This window comes from Macrobrachium nipponense, chromosome 2 (genome assembly GCF_015104395.2).
Source record: "Macrobrachium nipponense isolate FS-2020 chromosome 2, ASM1510439v2, whole genome shotgun sequence".
NCBI lineage: Eukaryota > Metazoa > Arthropoda > Malacostraca > Decapoda > Palaemonidae > Macrobrachium > Macrobrachium nipponense.
The window spans coordinates 107,923,538-107,942,177 of NC_087201.1; the positions used below are offsets into that span (position 1 = coordinate 107,923,538).

An 18,640-nucleotide genomic window follows, 5' to 3' on the forward strand; every position below is an offset into this window, starting at 1 on the left:
ATTGAAAAATATTTCCTTGTGAACTACCTTAACAACATCAACAGTTTCTTAGACTGGTATGCATGAAGATTCTCTTGTGTGCTGCAAGCATTACATATTTATAGATCAAATGGTGATCATTTATGCCCAGCTAAACTACTTAAGGTACAAACAAATTCTGGATAATTCTGTGTGTTGTGTCACTTTAGAATTATTAGGATAAATAAAACTGCATTTCATAAAATGACTCATACACTAAAAGTAATGTTATATATAAATGTTTATACATATACATATATATACATTATTGTATATATACATACATATATACTCACTCAAGTATATACACACTGATTCCCTGCTTAATTCCAAACCACATCTAATCAATTTATAATCTGTAACACACAAAATATAGGACAAGCACATGATAAAAGGTGTACATATGTGTGTGTGCATTTATGTGCAAATTCATTAACCATAGTTTCATTATTCTCAAAAAGCACAGGAAAACTTATATTTTAAAAAAGTCATTAATATACACATTAACAAAAATATTTTGTTACAATTTCCTTGGAGAGGTAAAAGCTTCCATGGAACCTCAAAGGATGACACACTGTAAAAGAAAAAAACTATTTTAGGCAAAAGTCACTATCAGTATGATTTTTAACATTAACAAATTTGTCACTTTCTTGTACATATAAGATTAGAGATTTGGCAAGTTCTCTGTACTTTCTTCTACATTATACACCTGCCTATATTCCAATTAGGTTTACTTCTTTTGATGATTTTCTACTTCTCCAAATGGTTTGGTCTCATCCCATTCCCTATTTTGTTAAAAGTGTAGCTCACTGAACTATTTGTTCACTGTAACTCGAAATAATCACATATTCCCTCACTTTCATGCAACAAAATACCAGTTGTACCCACTCTCAACACAGACATACTTCCATTGTATATACCTGGTCCAAATAATACTTCATTTACTTTTCTACATTGCTCTTCAGGATTACACTGTTAGTGCTTTTCCACAATTATCCCATGATTTTTTCATTCTCTACAATGTCCAAGCTCATTTTGATCTGATGTGCCAGTCTGTTTTGATAGTGTTTGTAAGGTAACTAAGGTAACTTATAAACCACTGTGTATCCTGGAGCAATATCTTTTCTCTTTACAGTTGTTTATCAATTACTTTACTTGGTTCTTCTTTGGGGATTCTGCATTTAGTTTAGTTTTCTCTTTTCTGCTAAGCTCCAGGGGGTTTATTTTTTCATTAATTTCTGCATTATCCTTGATACTGTGCAGTTTTCAATTTGTGTTCTCAGCTTCACTAAAAAGACTTGCCTTTGATTTTTTTTTCCAGCTACAAGTACTTATTTTGGTCTCTAAATTCACACTTTCATATTATAATGAACTGGTGAATTAGTGAAATTTCCAGTGAATTATTACTAATTTTTGCTGTTTGTACACTTCATTTGTTTACCATGCCACTATGCATTTAACAGGGTTTGCCTGGGCAGGCTAGTATGTAACATTAGTAGGATGTTACCTTAAAATAGGGGTTCCTGCTTAATCTGGTTAGGCTACTACCTGTTCTAGGTTTACTAAATCACATTTTAAGGATATAGACTAGATAAGAACTCCACTAATATGTTGCCTTACCAATAGCTACCAAGTCATAAATTCCAGATTATTTTATTAAGCCTAAGATAATGTTTCTATCTAATCCTAGGCTAAATGGACTGAATTACCATTTAGACCAATAATAGGATATTTCCTAAATTGTTCTCTCTTGCCTAGTATAGAGTATTGCCCAATCCAGATTATTTTGGATAATTCTTGAATGTATATTATATTACGTATTATAAAAATGAAGTTTTTATGATAAAACAAAGTTTAATGTATGCTTACCTGGCAGGTATATATATATAGCTATATTCTCTGTCGCACTGGCAGAAATTTTCAAAACTCGCGGCAAACGCTAGTTACCTAGTAGTTCAGGTGACCACCACCCCGTTCCCGTGGCGCTGGCGCTCGGAACCATTCCCATTTACATCAGATTTTCTCTGAACCCTGTCTCCTGAGGGGAGGAGGGTGGGAATTTAATTATATATACCTGCCAGGTAAGTATACATTAAACTGTTTTATCATAAAAACTTCATTTTAATGTATGACACTTACCTGGCAGGTATATATATAGCTGATTGACACATTTGGAGGTGGGTCAAAGACAGCAACATTGTTAGAGTTCAAATAATTAAAAATTATTATATCAATCTTGGTTCCTTACCTGCTTCATAGGTCCTGCCTCTGAGCCTGCTTAAACCTTAGGAGCTCTCAACTAGGACGTGGCCTGTTTGTTGAAGAAGCTAATAAAGGGTCTGACAACTGGACATGACCAATGTGTTGACAGGAAACCCACAGCCCTCTCATACCACGGGCATTCATGCTAGGAATTGTTAATTCACCTGAACTACACATACATCACCAATAACAAAAACCACTATATAGACTGAAGAGGGAAAATCCCCTCTCAGACGACCAAAAACACCTTCACCTGATTAAAAATTACCTAGCATATTAGTAGTTTATGGGGTGGAAACTCCTTTGCCCAATACTGTACCAGAGGACATGTAAGGACCAACGTCCGACAGTTGTCAAACGTTGTCTTTATATCTCTGAGATAAGGAGAGGCAAAGACTGAATTTGTTCTCCAAAAAGTTGTCTCAATAATCTCCTTGAGGGCTAAATTTTTCTTAAATGCCAAGGACGTAGCCACCGCCCTGACTTCGTGAGCCTTAACTTTAAGAACTCCTAAGTTCTGTTCTTGGCAAAGCATATGTGCTTCTTTAATTAGTTCTCTCATAAAGAAAGCTAAAGCATTTTTTGTCATGGGCCTACTTGGGTCTTTCACTGAACACCACATAGAACCAGAGGTCCCTCTGATGCCTCTTGTTCTTTCTACATAAAAGCGTAAAGCTCTCACTGGGCAAAGAACTCTTTCCTGTTCGTGACCCATAAGATCAGGCAGACCCAAAATATCAAAGGATCTTGGCCAAGGATTAGAAGGGTTCTTGTTCTTGGCCAAGAAGCCTTCCTGGAATGTACACACTGCCTTGTTGTGCTTCCAGCCTACTTCCTTATTTATCGCCTGAAGTTCACTAATTCTTTTAGCCGTGGCCAAGGCGACTAAAAAGATGGTCTTCTTTGAGACATCTCTCAAAGAGGCCTTGTCTAAAGGTTCAAACTTACTCGAACCTAGATACTTCAGTCCGACATCTAGATTCCAGGAAGGGGGTCTGCATTGAGGCTGCTTCCTGGTTTCAAAAGATCTTACAAGATCCCTAAGATCCAGACTATTGGAAATATCTAGACCTGGGACAGTCGTAAGCTTCGAACAAGGGGGAGAACGGTAGTTAACTGCTTGTCCGACAGTGCGCACGCTGAGGTGAAGAATCACTTTTTCTTTAGGCCCATGCAAAAAAATGCAGAGTGAGGGGTGGCATGAGGTGGGACTAGTATATGTAAAGGACCTCAGGTTTGTATAGTTAGGAAAAATGCAATTTTCGACAAATTGCAATTTGTTTTGACACGAATACAAACCCTCGGTCCTTTAACAATAGTAAGACTAACTTCTTGGTGGGAGGAATCTGAGTCTTTTTGGTGAACAGACTGGTGTTCATCCAACCCTGGAATGCCTCCCTGGTCGTAAGAGCGAGGGAGGGATCCAAGCCTCTGTCCGATTGATCGGGGTGTACACCGCAGGATCAATGGTCAGACCTCTGGGCCAAGTACTAAGAGAGAGGCAAGCGTATCTCTTCGTACCAGCAAGTAAGAACTTGTTCCTGTTTGCAAGAGACAATCATAAAGTTATGGGTTTGTCTCAAGTTGGCATCCACTTCCTCCCCCTTGTTGGAGGAAGTGGTGGATATTTACTCCTATCCCTACTGAAAGGGATAGGATGGTTCTCTGTTGAGTAGCTCACCTGCATCTCGTCCTTACCCAGCAGGGTGACAACCGTATCCCTCTACCCAGAGGTAGAGGGGGAGAAAAAGATGGGAAGAGGAGCCAGTCACACACTCTTCACTCATTCATTCCTACAGTCACACCAGGACTCGATGCTGTTCAGCCTGCGAGGGTCTGGGTTAACTACACAACGTGTTGAGGAACCACCACGGGTCCCAAAGAAAAAGATCCAAGGACCTGTGGGCAATATCCCAAAGGTAGAAGGAGATGCATGTGGTCCGGTTGGACCAGGCCCCTGCCTGCACTACCTGCGCCACGGAGAAGTCTTGTGGAACGCGGAGATGAAATTGAAGAAGGGCATCCTCACTCATCCTGGGGTGTCGAGTTTCTTCAGACAGCTCCATCGCGCCTTCACAGAACAAAGCAGCATAGCCTTCGTATCGGAGGCGGTGAAGTCCATTAGGGAGGGGATTGTGAAGGACTCGAACCAATCGTCAGGGACCGAAGGGTTCTGAGTCTTCACTATGAAGATCGGTACGAAATCGAGCGTCACAGATCCCCATCCCCTGATTGCTTGACTTCGCAGGAAAAGTCATGCAGTTCCCTCACAGGAAAAGAAGGGAATAGTCGCATGACCTATCCCTCTTCTCGAATTCGGTGATGTCCAGTACCCATACTGGTCTGTCCGACTGCAACGAAGAGTCTCGCATCCTCCTATCCCCATGCAGCGAAGTTCTTCTTCTCGGTACTGGATAGGACACCGACACTCCATGGTGGGTGTCGATGGTATGGGTACTGTGACAAGCTATTAAGACAAAGTAATGATTGCTCTGGAACAACCAAACTAAGTCCACAGCGTAGTTCGTAACTGACTCAGGCGCTCTGACAGCTGCCAACTGACTGGTTCGGAATCGGTAGTGAGGCAAATTGTCCAAGCATCCGGGTAAGTCACGTGACCTTCGCCCTTTAAGGGGTTATGCCGAGAGACCAAACAAATAATGTATTTGTTTGTCACCGATGCCGGACGGCGCGGTGATGATTCTCTTAATGCATATGCTCAAATGGCGAAAGTCAATTGCCTTCTAGAGACCGAGGTCCCTGACGGCAAGACACTCTCATAGTCGTTGAATCTCAGCTAAGGAGAAACAACACTGTGCTGTTGAAGACGAAGGTAGACATTGAATACAACCTACGTCTTCCAGCTGAATCGAAGAGAAGGAATCTCAAAATTCTGAAACTGTGCTTACAAATGACTGAAAACGCTAACCGCTATTTCATTGCTGTCCGGTGAGGAGTCGTAGTTGCAATGAAAGCGGGGCGTTTTCAGTAATGAAAGCACTGCCTGAAGAACTGCTTCTCATGGGCTGAACGTTTGGAAGTAGAGCTGGCCGGTCTGGGAGTAGGCGATGTCTTTCAATACATCTGCTAATCCGGGGTGAACAATGAACAATTGCACACCTCCGAATACGAGATATATTGAGGACAAACTCAGATTCCGCAAAAATCATTCGCATTATCGCAGTGCGATGCAGCAAGAGACTATTACAGAATTCTGTTACCGTGCGGTAAACAGAAAGATGAAAGTCGAAGAGATATCTCTGTTATAAATTCTCGCAATACCGAAGACAATGAATAAGAGTGTCACAGCAGTAGAAGGTCATTCATGTATGCGAGAATCCCCGTTAATCAGAGACCTAAGTCTGTGATTGTTGGGTAGAGATACGGCTGGTAGTCAATCACAGCAGAGGAGAAAGACATAACCGACTGTGCATCTCGAAGCGGCAGCTGGCACTGAGCTGCCTCGGGCAGTTCAATACACAGTAGCTGTCGCTGACTCGTCATCCTGAGTTGCCAGGTAATCCATTCCACGAAGGAATGCGTTCGGCTAGAACCACCGAGCATAAAAAGATATGCTCGAGCAATTATATTTAGGCGAAACGAATTTCGGTAAATACAAAAGCTTAAATGGTGATATCGTGACAAAACCAAAAGTATATAAAATTGAAACTGGAAACTCCTGGGAGGTTGCAGGCAACCCCAAGTTGCAGTTCAATTAGAATACTCCTCGTCTAAGTCGCAATCCGTAGAGTAACTAGGATATGCGCCTACCCCTCGGACAATTCAACTGCTTAGCAGAATCATGTCGCGAGGTTAATATACGTAGTATATTTGTAGGAATCTGAACAACGATCTCCATCCTAAATTCTTTTCCTTCAAGAAAACAAAATAAGGATTGGAGATCGACCCCCTTTGATCTCTAACAAAGAGAATGATGGAGAAGTCTTCCCCGAAGACTTTCCCCCGTGGCATACCACACTTCCGACTTCGAAGCTAACTTGGCTGGAGGGAAAGCGAAAGAAGACTTCCCTGCTTCCTTCTTCTCCTTCAACCACGCATTAACCCGTTGAAGCACTTTCTTAGCCGAAATAGAGAGAGTCATCTTCAGGAATGAGGACTTCTTGGGGGTTTTGGTCTTCGTAAACTGCGAAAGGGGTGACAAAGGAGCAGAAGGTTGAAACTCCCCTTCCAAAAGCGAAAGAAGACAGGAAGTCAGGATCTTACAATCCGACGAAGGATCCATACTCTTGTCTTCAGCAAACTCCTCCACGTCCTCTTCTGCTGAATAAATGTCCTGGAAGTCGTCGTCCTGTAGAACACTATGTCGGTCTTGACGTAAGGAGGACGGGTCAACGTCCTGCCACCTGCGTCCTGTGTCCACCAAGACAAGCTTCTTCTTGCGTCCTGAACAGCAGCTCGATCGTCTGTCCTCGATGGACCACTGCGTCCTGTCTCCCCGGCGATCGAAGAACGAGAAGGAGGAGGCAAACTCTTGTCATGCGTCCTCTTGGAGGACTTCACAGGGAGGAAATCATCCTTACGTCTCGAGGAAGGTTGAAAGGGAGTCTCCCAAGAATTGACGAGTACTGCTAACTTAACCTGCATCTCTCTTAAAAAGTCTCTAGTGTCCGCTTCCTGACGGATCGTATGTGACGGAGGAGAGAGAAGAGCAGAGCTGGGACGGCGAGGAGAGCGATCTTGAGCTCTACCAGAAGGAGAGGGAAGAGGAGAAGGAATCCACGCAGAAGGAGGAGATTCTCTCGCAGAATTAAATGCTCCCAAAGAACGTCCTGCGTCCTCTCTCGAACGAAAGATTTTCTTCCTTTTAACAGGGATTGCGTCCTGCGTCCTCATCACTCGAAGACAAAATCTCCGGACTATTCCATCCTTCTTGAACGTGGGAAGGCCTATCCTGAGCCACGGATGTCCTGAAAGTCCTCTTGAGGGGACGCGAAACTTCTAAATACCGCCGTTCCCTGCCTGATGTCAAGCCATCAGAGGACGCACACTTCCCAGTAGCGCCTTTTCTATGGCGTACTGCAGCAGCCTGGGACGCAACAACAGGACTGCCTGAAGGGACGACTGACCGTGAAAAAACCCCTCTCGCCTCCCTTCGACTGTCAACATGCCTTCTCCCTTGGGTCTGGGAGCTTGACAGAGGTCTAGGTCTAGGAGCACGAGAGAGACAATCAGACGCCCCTTCCACTACACTTTCACTCACATCAAAACCACTCACTTTATCCGTTAACCGCTGTATCTGGTCGCCCATAGATGCAAGGGCACCGAACACTTACACATATTGTGAATCCTTCGCCTCCTCCAATACAGCAGCGGGCGCAGGAGAAACCTGGGGGGAAAGGTTCTACATGTTCTACATTAGAAGGAACTGGAGAAGAAACAGACTCACTCCTTTTGCTAGAAGCATTAGATCTTCACTTCGAGACACAGATCTCCTCACACGATCTTTCTCTCCTGAATCAGACATATCCTAAGAATATCCAAAAGCGATTGCCAAGCCAACATTCCAAATACAATACCAAATAATCCGTCCAAAATCGGCGAAAAGTCGGCAACAATGTTGACGGTTCGGCTGGCAGAGAAAATCTGACGTAAATGGGAATGGTTCCGAGCGCCAGCGCCACGGGAACGGGGTGGTGGTCACCTGAACTACTAGTTAACTAGCGTTTGCAGCAAGTTTTGAAAATTTCTGCCAGTGCGACAGAGAATATAGCTATATATATACCTGCCAGGTAAGTGTCATACATTAAAATTAACCAGACCACTGAGCTGACTTTCAGCTTTCATAGAGCTGGCCCAAAGGATTAGATAACATGCCAGGTCTAGGCCAAAGGCCAGGAAATGGGACCAAACAGGTCATGCAGTATAATAAACAATTAATTAAAATTAAATAAAAGACGGCAGAGGCAGAGGCTTTCATACTAGAACACAAACAGGCAATAAATACATTTCTTCATGTTTCCATACATACATACTGAAATGGTATTAAAATTAATAATAAATCAAGAAACTTTGTAAATTTCTATCTAATATAACCTTATAGTTAGGCTACCATTTTATGTGTAACCTTATAATTAGGCTAAAACCTAATCTGATTTAGATTACCAATTCACCCTTACTAGTATATAGTATGGGATTAATCAGTCTTTACATAAAACACAATAACTTTACTATCCAGCCTTAAAGCTAGGCTATTACCACATTGCACAGAGTATTATTTCACCTAGTCCTTGATAATGGGATATTTCGTAAAAGTTTATTACTTAGCCTAACAAGTTACTGCATGTCCTGGATTATCTAACTCATGCTTAAGTATCCAGGCTATACAAAAGGGCAAAAGTCTGTAGCCTGTGTATCTAATACTAGGATCCTTGGTTTAAAATAGACTGCTGCCTAGACCCAAAACATATGTCTTTTTAAAAAGGTTCTTAACTTAATTTAGGGTACTACCTAATACAGATAATTTAATTCACCCTTAAGAATATATGTAATCCTAGGTTATAGGCTACAGGCAACATCTAGTTCTATGGCAATACTAGGAATGACTTAGCTTTTTAAGTATAATGAACATCAGAGGGGTGGAGGGAGGGCTCTGATCATGTAATTATTGGGTAAGTATATACAAAACTTACTAATTTTATATTAAAAATATTTTTGTATAAGTGACTTACCCAGTAATTACATAGCTGATTCCAAATTGAAAGGAGGTGGGATCATGGACATATTCTACTTCAAAACATTAAGTCATGTAATGAATTTGAAATATAAAAGTTGCTAGTATTGATAACAATGCTTGTCATTTCCTATCAGTTAAGAGAGCTACTGCAGATGGATATGAAGTTTTCATAATAAATCTAATATTACAATACTTACCTGAACACCTAAATTAGCCATGGTCACTGACCAGCCAATACTATATCCCCACAGATTTACCCACTAAGTGGGTAATTTAAATTGTCAGCGCTACCAACGCTGCAGGTAAAATTTAGTCAAATGAGTTTCCCGTGTTACCATTTGCAACGCTGGTGCAAATACCAGCCACCAGAGGCCCATCTCCTCAGTTGAATCATTCACTATCAAATTGAAGTGGGGAGGAAGGCAGGAATCATTCAAGTGTTCAGGTAAGTATAAACTTCAAATTGTAATACACTCCCTGAACACCTGAATTAGCCTGATTAACAAAATTTTAATGGAGGTAGGATCAATCTAATTCAGCCCGCATGTTTGCAAAGAAAGTACTTCAACGTCAGTGTCGAGTCTAAGGTGCCGTCTGAGTCAGAGGTACCTCCCATGTGGTAATCTATACTTCTTATTCATGAAGGTAAAAGCAAATCTCCTCACCTAGTCGTCCAACTCAGTATGTGAGGATGCTTGCAGAGGAAGTACCTTACTGTCAGTGTTGAGTCCAAGGTACTGCCCGAGTCTGAAGAACCTCCCATGTGGTATTCTATACCTCTCATGTATGGAGGGGAAATGGTGAACCTCCCATGTGGCTATTCAGCCTCTCATGTATGGAGAAGTTGAGTGTGCAGGACCTTCGAGTTCTCCGCTGCTCACTGACGCAGATGAATATGCTGAAGAAGTTGAATTTATTCCAACATGACCATCAGAATCTGCCTAATCTCAAGGACCTAAAGGAACAATACACTCAGTTGAAGCTTAACAAACAGAAACTCTCGAGTTCAATTAGACTATCACTGACTACCTAAACTTTTAACATCCTAACAATACCAAGCTAATTATAAAACCGAGTTGATCGCAACAACAGGACCCAGCGAGTAACCTTTCTCTGAAGAAACTGAAAATCTCTAAGGTAGAGCATTGTGAAAACCCACACCGACTCTCATATAACCGCCTCCAAGATTGCCAACACTGAAAAATTCCTCCAGAAAGCCGAAGGGTAGCCATCCGCAATACTTTGCGCCCTTGGACGTGAAGCGCAACTCGAAAGCTCTGAAAGCGATGAAGAATCAACTGACGCTTGACAAAGTGACCCCTCGCATGAAGAAACTAATTGCACTTTGGAATTGGAACGAGATGGACACCTATGGGAAAGCGCATAAGATTCTCGGACGAGGTCAAAGTTCCTTAGTACGTGACAAAAAAAACATTGTGAGCTCAAACCAGATACAGCAGCATTTGTGATCCGTCACCTGCTATACAAATCATCCAACGATGTTGCTGTGACTCTACTTATGATGACGACACGAAATTGATCATCAAGGAGACATCTTGTTTTCTAAAAGACTGTTTGCTGAGAGCACAAGGTTCTCTCAGCAGAACCTTCTTATGAATGTCCGGATAGTGAGGAGGCAGATGATTTAACTAGAAGTCCCTCCTCTCCTTGACAAGAACGTCGTGCATACAGCCAGCCTCAACAGATTCGTAATGTGGAACTCGCACACCGGCAGAAGGGTTACCCGCTACCTCATACAGAACACTTCCGATTAGGAAGCTAGGTTGAATCCAGCCTATTCAGCCCCATAAGTGATGCTAGCCTAGAGTCGTCTTCCCCGAAAGCTTACTTGATGTTTGAGAGCCTACTGGTTTAGTTGAATACAACATATCAAACATTGCTTGAATTAACTGTGAGGTTCCTCCAGAGAATGGACTGCAGAAAGAGAGAATGGACAAAGTCCACCATCCATTTATACTCGCTTTCCTTTGCTTGAGAAACGAAAAACCCTCAACTAGCACCCAATTCTCTCTTCAAAGGGAATCCTCTGTCAGTCCAATCCGACCACACCAGAACAGGAAAAGGAGAAAAGCTGAACACCCACAAGAGCATCACCCAAGAACCTGGAACTTACTACCCCTGGGTGCTTAATACCAACACCTGACATACCTGATCCCATCATATCTGAGCCAACCGATCCGGATGAGCAATGATATGCCAATATATCATCGTATCGGTTGAGCAATGATATGCCAATAAGATGATGATAAACTCCTGACTCCTGAGCTAGTCGTACTTGACTGCTTAATCCCGCACAGCCGCACCCCTCAGACACGATGACGTAACATCTGGCTGACCAACCCCTCCCTACAAGAGCCAACCGTCCCCAGTTCCGCAAATCGTGTACCAACTAAAGACTATGACATAACCCTGAGCTAGTCTCGCTCGACTATGCAAACCCACACTACCCAGTCACAATAACGTAACACCCATGCTGAACATACCTTGGCAATGAACACCCACTGCTAAGAGTCAACCACACACTGTTGCAGCAAACGTGCACCAACCAAAGATGACGAAATAGCCTTGAGCCAGTCTCAGTCGACTGTGAAACCCCGCACCAACCAGTGCCTATGACATAACACCTAGCCGACTACAAATGGGCGCTCAACACCCCCTAAGAGCAGAGAGGCCACAAAATGCAATCCAACAAACTCCTGTTACACCAATACTAAACCAGGACGGGAGTCCAGAGCTGAAGCTACATTGATCAAGTGAGGGAAGGAAGTAGTCCCAGAAAACCTGGCACCAAGGCCCAACCCACATTCAACCCCTTGAAGGAGGATCAGAAAAAGCGGCAGGAAAAGGTTGAGAAAGAAGCAGAAGGAGAGAAAAAGGAAGAAACCACACTTAGAGTAACTACCAAAGCCCCTTACGCCAACATTGTGCAGGTGGAAACCAACTTGTGTGGCACATATAAGTGCCTTCAATGACAGGTTACAAACTCAATGGGAGCCGAAGAAGGAAATTACCAGCTACCCTAATGAAAAGAGGCCAAGGGCACAAACGGTATTAACTATGGTACAGATGAACTGCCAACAGCCGTAGCCACCCACAATAACAGTGGTAGGCACATTACATCTCAAACCCCGAAAGTATAAAAATGGGAACTGAAGAAGGAAGATTACCAGCTACCCTATTGACAGGAGGGGCTGAGGACACAACCAATATTGATACAGTCAATGTTGGCACAGATGAATCGCCAACTGCCGTAGCCCCCGCAAGAACACTGAGGACATTATGTCCAAACCCAGTAAGGATGAATATACGGAGTTGCGGAAGACTCCGTAACCACCTGTGAAGCATCCAGACCAGCAGGCTGAGAACTACAGGACCTGTGGAAGGTACTAAGAAGACAGCCCCTCCAAAATTACTTCCCTCAACCCCGAAGAGAGAGAGAGAGAGAGAGAGAGGGAGTCACCAAAACCCCCAAATTTCAGGATTGAAATGATGAGAAACTCTTTGCTCTGCTGTGTTATTGGCCAAGAAACAGGATGAACAAGAGAAGACTCTGAAAAGACCTCCAAAGAATGACCCGATAAAGAAGATTCTGTAAAGACATTAGAATAAGTTTTAAAAGAAACTGGGAGAGAAAGAAACTAGACCGACTCGGTTCTCCATGATAATCTTGACAAACATCAGTAGCAAACTCAAGAATATTCTTCAAGACATGATCATGAACACAGTCCGTACTCAAGCTACTGTAATTCGTCTCATGATAATTCGATTTTACGATGGGGTTAGCAATCAATATCAGTACGACTATATTTTGAAAATAAGTCTTCTATATCTCGTGCACAGCTGGTGCAAGCAGCAGTGTGCAATCAGGCAGCAAGAGAGTTGAGTTGAATATAAAATTTAGTCCAAAGGCCAAGTATTGGGTGGGACCTATGAGGTCATTCAGCACTGAAAAGGAAATTGACAGTAAAAGGTTTGAAAGGTGTAACAGAAGGAAAAACCTCTCTGTTGCACTATGAATCAAGTGTTAGGCGAGGGTGGAAAGTAAGATGAAGAAAGAAAATATGAAAGGAGGTAAAGTACAAGGAGAGAGAGAGAGAGAGAGAGAGAGAGAGAGAGAGAGAGAGAGAGAGAGAGAGAGAGAGAGAGAGAGAGAGAGAGAGAGAGAGAGAGAGAGAGCAAATTACAATTGTCCAACTTCTCTACCTCCATAGCTTTACAGCATCTACAAAGTTAATAAGCATTGCCCTAACAATATACTCATTGTATAAATGTGTACAGCCATGAACAACTGAACAAGAAACTACTTTATTTGCTAATACGATCAAATCTGATAGCAACATCCATTATTGTATTCAATCAGCGTACGGCAGTAAACACTTACTGAAGGTATGTTATCAATGGTGTCATATAAAATAGGACTGAAATAATTTATGTACCACTTTGCTTGTAACTGTAAATGTAGCTGAATCTTGTAATACCGATGAAAATGAGTGAAAACGAACTGAATCACTAAATTTTAGGCAATCTATTAACAGAGGGAAAAAACTAGTTTATAATGAGATGTATTAGTCAAATTTGGACTTTAAAAAAATACATCATAAGATGAACAACATGACTTTGTTCCACATAAGTAAAGTATCCAGATATTCGTTAATGCTAACTAGGAACAAGAACATTCACCAAGACCAAGTGAGATGGATGCATCTGGTGAAGGAAATTGACTAGTTGGCATCTCTTCCTGCCTAGGCCATGGCCCCCCTTTCCAATACGGCTGTATGTTAACCCTTAAATGCCGAAGGGGTATATTAAAAATCGTCTTCCGTGTGCCGAGGCGGTCTCAGAGTGAGCGCAGAAGAGGAAAAAATTTTTTTTTCAAAAAATCAGTGCGCTTAGTTTTCAAGATTAAGAGTTCATTTTCGGCTCCTTTTTTTGTCAATGCCTGAAGTTTAGTATGCAACCATCAGAAATGAAAAAAATTATCATTATCATATATAAATAATGCGATATATGATAGCGCAAAAATTAAATTTCATATATAATTGTATTCAAATTTTCGGCTCCTTGTCAATGCCTGAAGTTTAGTATGCAACCATCAGAAATGAAAACATTATCATTATCATATATAAATGATGCGATATATGATAGCGCGAAAACAAAATTTCATATATAATTGTATTCAAATCGCTCTATGCGCAAAACAATTAAAGGTAACGAGTTAATTTTTTTTCGTTGTAATGTACACTAAATTGCGATCATTTTGGTATATAACACATTGTAAAACGATCAAAGCAACACAGAGAAAATATTATCATAAAATAATGCATGAATTCATAACGCGCGCTGGACAAAATAAATTTTTTCAAAATTTTTTTCAAAAATTCACCATAAATCTAAATATTGTCCTAGAGACTTCTAATTTCTTTCAAAATGAACACAAATGATTGAATATTACTATACTGTAAGAGTATTAGCTTACAATTGCAGTTTTCGACCATATCTGACGAGTTAAAGTTGACCGAATGTCGAATTTTTTTTTATATTTTTTTTTATGTGCAATTATTTCGGAAATTAGAAAAGCTACAACCTTCAAATATTTTTTTTTATTCTACATGAAATTGCACACATTTTCATATATAAAACTCTATGAAATGCCTAATATGAAACGGAGCAAATATTCCGAGAATGCGACGTACGCATTTCGGAGATTTGTGGCGGAGAATCCGCGCGCGGAGGGAAGGAAAGTTTTTTTTTAAATTCACCATAAATCTAAATATTGTGCTAGAGACTTCAAATTTGTTTCAAGATGAAGATAAATGACTGAATAAAATTACTAGACTGTAAGAGTTTTTAGGCTACAAATTGCGTTTTTCTACCATTTTTCGTAGAGTCAAAGTTGACCGAACGGGGTTTTTTTTCTATTTATCGTGATTTATATGCAAATATTTCGAAAATGAGAAAAGCTACAACCTTCAATTATTTTTTTTTGTATTTTACATGAAATTGTGCACATTTTCATATATAAAACTTTATGTAACGGCTAATTTAAAATGGTGCAAACATTACCACAATCGCACGTATGATTTTTTCGGAAGAGTTACCGCGCAGACGTAAAGAAAATGTTATTTTTTTCATAAATTCACCATAAATCGAAATATTGTGCTAGAGACTTCCAATTTGTTGCAAAATGAAGGTAAATGATTGAATATTACTAGAATATAAGAGTTTCAGCTTACAATTGCGTATTTTTACCATTTTGGTAGAGTCAAAGTTGACCGAAGGTTGAAAAATGATATTGTTAAACTACAATAAAGTTTTGTACATACTTACCTGGCAGATATATATGATTAATGGCCCACCCAGCCTCCCCTCAGGAGACAGGTGGAAGAGAAAATCTGAATAGAAGATGGGATTGGTTCATACTCCCGCCACCTGACCTACCTGTCGCGTGTGCCGCGAGATTTGAAATTCTGTCGGGAACGTCGGAGACTATAGCTAAGTATATATCTGCCAGGTAAGTATGTACAAAACTTTATTGTAGTTTAACAATATCATTTTTGTACATGAACTTTCCTGTCAGATATATACTTAGCTGATTGGCACCCTTGGTGGAGGGTAAGAGACAGCTAAATAATAATAGAAAAAAGGGAAACAACTGGTGTTGTAGGATATAAAAACCTTGGTTCTTACATGTTCAGGCAGAAGACTTCATTGATACTGTCTCTGAGTCTGCATTGCCTGGAGAGCTACAACTAGGACGTGACCTGTTGCTGAAAGACTCTCGGATCTACCACCGGGATATCTGATCCCCTTGTGTGGTAGAATCCAAGTCGGATCCTGTCAAAGGGAACTCGTCCGCTTACTTAACAGATCCTCACCACTACTATCACAAGGAGCCAAAACTCATCAGGCCACCTAACCAAACTAACTAGGGTTAGTACTACGACAGAAAGAGATGCCTCCCTGCATCCTCTTTCAGACAACCATAACCAACAAATACAAAACACAGGGTAAAAATATATAAGCCTAACAAGGATAAGTTCCAGCTCCCTGCCCCAGCACCGAATCCGCCGATAAGTAAGGGCCCAAGGCGAAGCATTTGTCATAAGTGATTTTCACATCACACAAGTAGTGGTTTGCGAAAACCAAGTGGCATCTCCAGAATGTTGCCTCCAGAAGGTTCCACACAGACATATTTTTGTTAAAAGCCAGCGAAGTGGCAATGGCCCTCACTTCGTGGGCCTTCACCTTAAGAAGCTTAAAATGATTCTCATTGCAAGATACATGTGCTTCTTTTATAAGGCTTCTTAAGAAGAAGGACAGAGCGTTCTTCGATAGAGGTCGAGTGGGGTCCTTCACGGAGCACCAAAGGAACTCTTGATTGGCCTTAAGTTGCTCTTTTCTCTTCAGATAATATTTTAAAATCCTCACCGGGCAAAGAGTTCTCTCAGGCTCTTCCCCTACAAGAGAAGATAATCCACGAATTTTGAAGCTTCTGGGCCATGGATTAGATGGATTCTCGTTCTTTGCCAGGAATCCGGGGAGGAAAGAACTAACCATAGCCTCTTCTTTAAATCCAACATTGCCCTCAATCGCTTGAAGCTTACTCACCCTCTTGGCGGATGCTAGAGCCATAAGGAAAAGAGCCTTCTTTGTCAGATCCTTGAACGAGGCTGAACTAGGGGGTTCAAATCTAGATGATCCGAGAAACTGAAGAACCACGTCCAGATTCCAGTTCGATGTTTTAGGTGACTGCTTCTTATTTGTTTCAAAAGACCTAATCAGGTCATGCAGGTCTTTATTTTCTGAGATATTGAGGCCTCCGTGTCTAAAAACCGCCGCCAACATACTGCGGTATCCCTTAATGGTAGATACCACCAGACCACATTCTTGCTTAAGAAACAGTAAGAAATCTGCAATCTGGGTCACAGAGGTACTGGATGAGGAAATGTTATTCCTCTTGCACAAACGTCTGAAGACATCCCACTTCAACTGGTATACTCGTAAGGTGGAAGACCTCCTAGCTCTTGCGATTGCTTTAGCAGACGCCGTTGAAAAGCCTTTCGCTCTGACCAGACTTTGGACAGTCTGAAGCCAGTCAGACTGAGAGCGGGGAGATTTTTGTGATACCTGTCGAAGTGGGGTTGTCTGAGTAGATCGTTCCTTAGGGGGAGCGATCTTGGAAGGTCCACTAACCATTCCAGTACCTCTGTGAACCATTCTTGGGCCGGCCAAAAGGGAGCGATTAATGTCATCCTCGTTGAATCTGACTCTGCGAACTTTTTGAGCATTATCCCCAGAATCTTGAAGGGGGGAAACGCGTACACATCGAGCCCCTTCCAGTCGAGAAGAAGTGCATCGATCCCTATTGCCCCTGGATCCGAGACGGGAGAGCAGTAAAGATCCAGTCTCGTATTTCTTGATGTGGCAAAGAGGTCTATGTGTGGCCTGCCCCACAACTTCCAAAGGCTCTGGCATACATCTTGATGAAGTGTCCACTTCGTGGGAAGGACCTGATCTTTCCTGCTGAGGAGATCTGCTCTCACATACCTCTCTCCCTGCACGAATCTGGTGAGAAGCTTGATTCTCCTTTCTTCAGCCCACAGAAGAAGGTCTCTTGCTGTTTCGTACAGAGAGAAGGAATGCGTCACCCCCTGCTTCCTGATGTATGCCAGAGCTGTGGTGTTGTCCGAGTTGATCTGCACTACAGAGTCTCTGACGTTGGATTCGAAAGCTTTCAGAGCCAACCACACGGCCATCAATTCTTTCCTGTTGATATGCCAGGACACCTGGTCCCCCACCCAGGTACCTGACACCTCTCTGGTTCCCAGAGTCGCCCCCCAACCTGTCTCCGACGCGTCGGAGAACAACACTAGGCTGGGGTTCTAGGATTGCAGAGACAGTCCCTGCGCAAACTTGTTGGGATCTGCCCACCATACAAGTTTCTCCTTGATCTGCTGAGATATGGACAGGGAGAACGTCAAATCCTGAGAACGACGACTCCAATTCTGATGAAGAAAGAATTGGAGCGGTCTCAGGTGCAACCTTCCTAGGGAAACGAATTGCTCCAGCGAGGAGAGCGTCCCCAGCAGACTCATCCACTCCCTCGCTGTGCATACTTCTTTCCCTAAGAAGGCTGTTACTTTCTCGAGTCCTCGGGCTATCCTTTCCTGAGATGGAAAAGCCCGAAAACTCTGAGAGTTCATCCGGATCCCCAGATAAACACACTCTTGTTCGGGCACTAAACATGACTTCTGGAAATTGACCAGAAGCCCCAATGAACACGTCAATTCCAAGGTTTTCTGTAAGTCCTTCAGACAACGATCCTTCAAATTGACCCTTATAAGCCAATCGTCGAGGTACAGGGATATCCTCACCCCTTCCAAATGAAGCCATTGAGCTACATTCCTCAAGATCCCCGTGAACACTTGGGGGGTCGTCGAGAGGCCGAAGCACAGAGCCCTGAATTGGAATACTCTTCCCCCCATCATGAATCTGAGATACTTCCTCGAGGAAGGATGGATCGGTACGTGGAAGTCAGCATCCTGTAAGTCCAAGGACACCATCCAGTCCCCTGGACGCAGCGCTGCCAGCACCGAAGAAGTGGTCTCCATCGTAAACTTCTTCTTTTCTACAAAGAAGTTCAGG

General features: G+C 42.3%; 1 protein-coding gene across 2 annotated transcripts in view; it reads right to left on the reverse strand.

Annotated features, from left to right (window-relative positions):
- LOC135220895 (ubiquitin carboxyl-terminal hydrolase MINDY-2-like) overlaps positions 1-18,640 on the reverse strand; it is a gene marked incomplete at its 3' end in the record, with an annotated part of 112,734 nt that continues 94,094 nt past the window's right edge. For both annotated transcript variants that reach the window (XM_064258509.1, XM_064258508.1), the window contains 1 exon segment: positions 1-592. In XM_064258509.1, the coding sequence (XP_064114579.1) occupies positions 578-592 (15 nt within the window).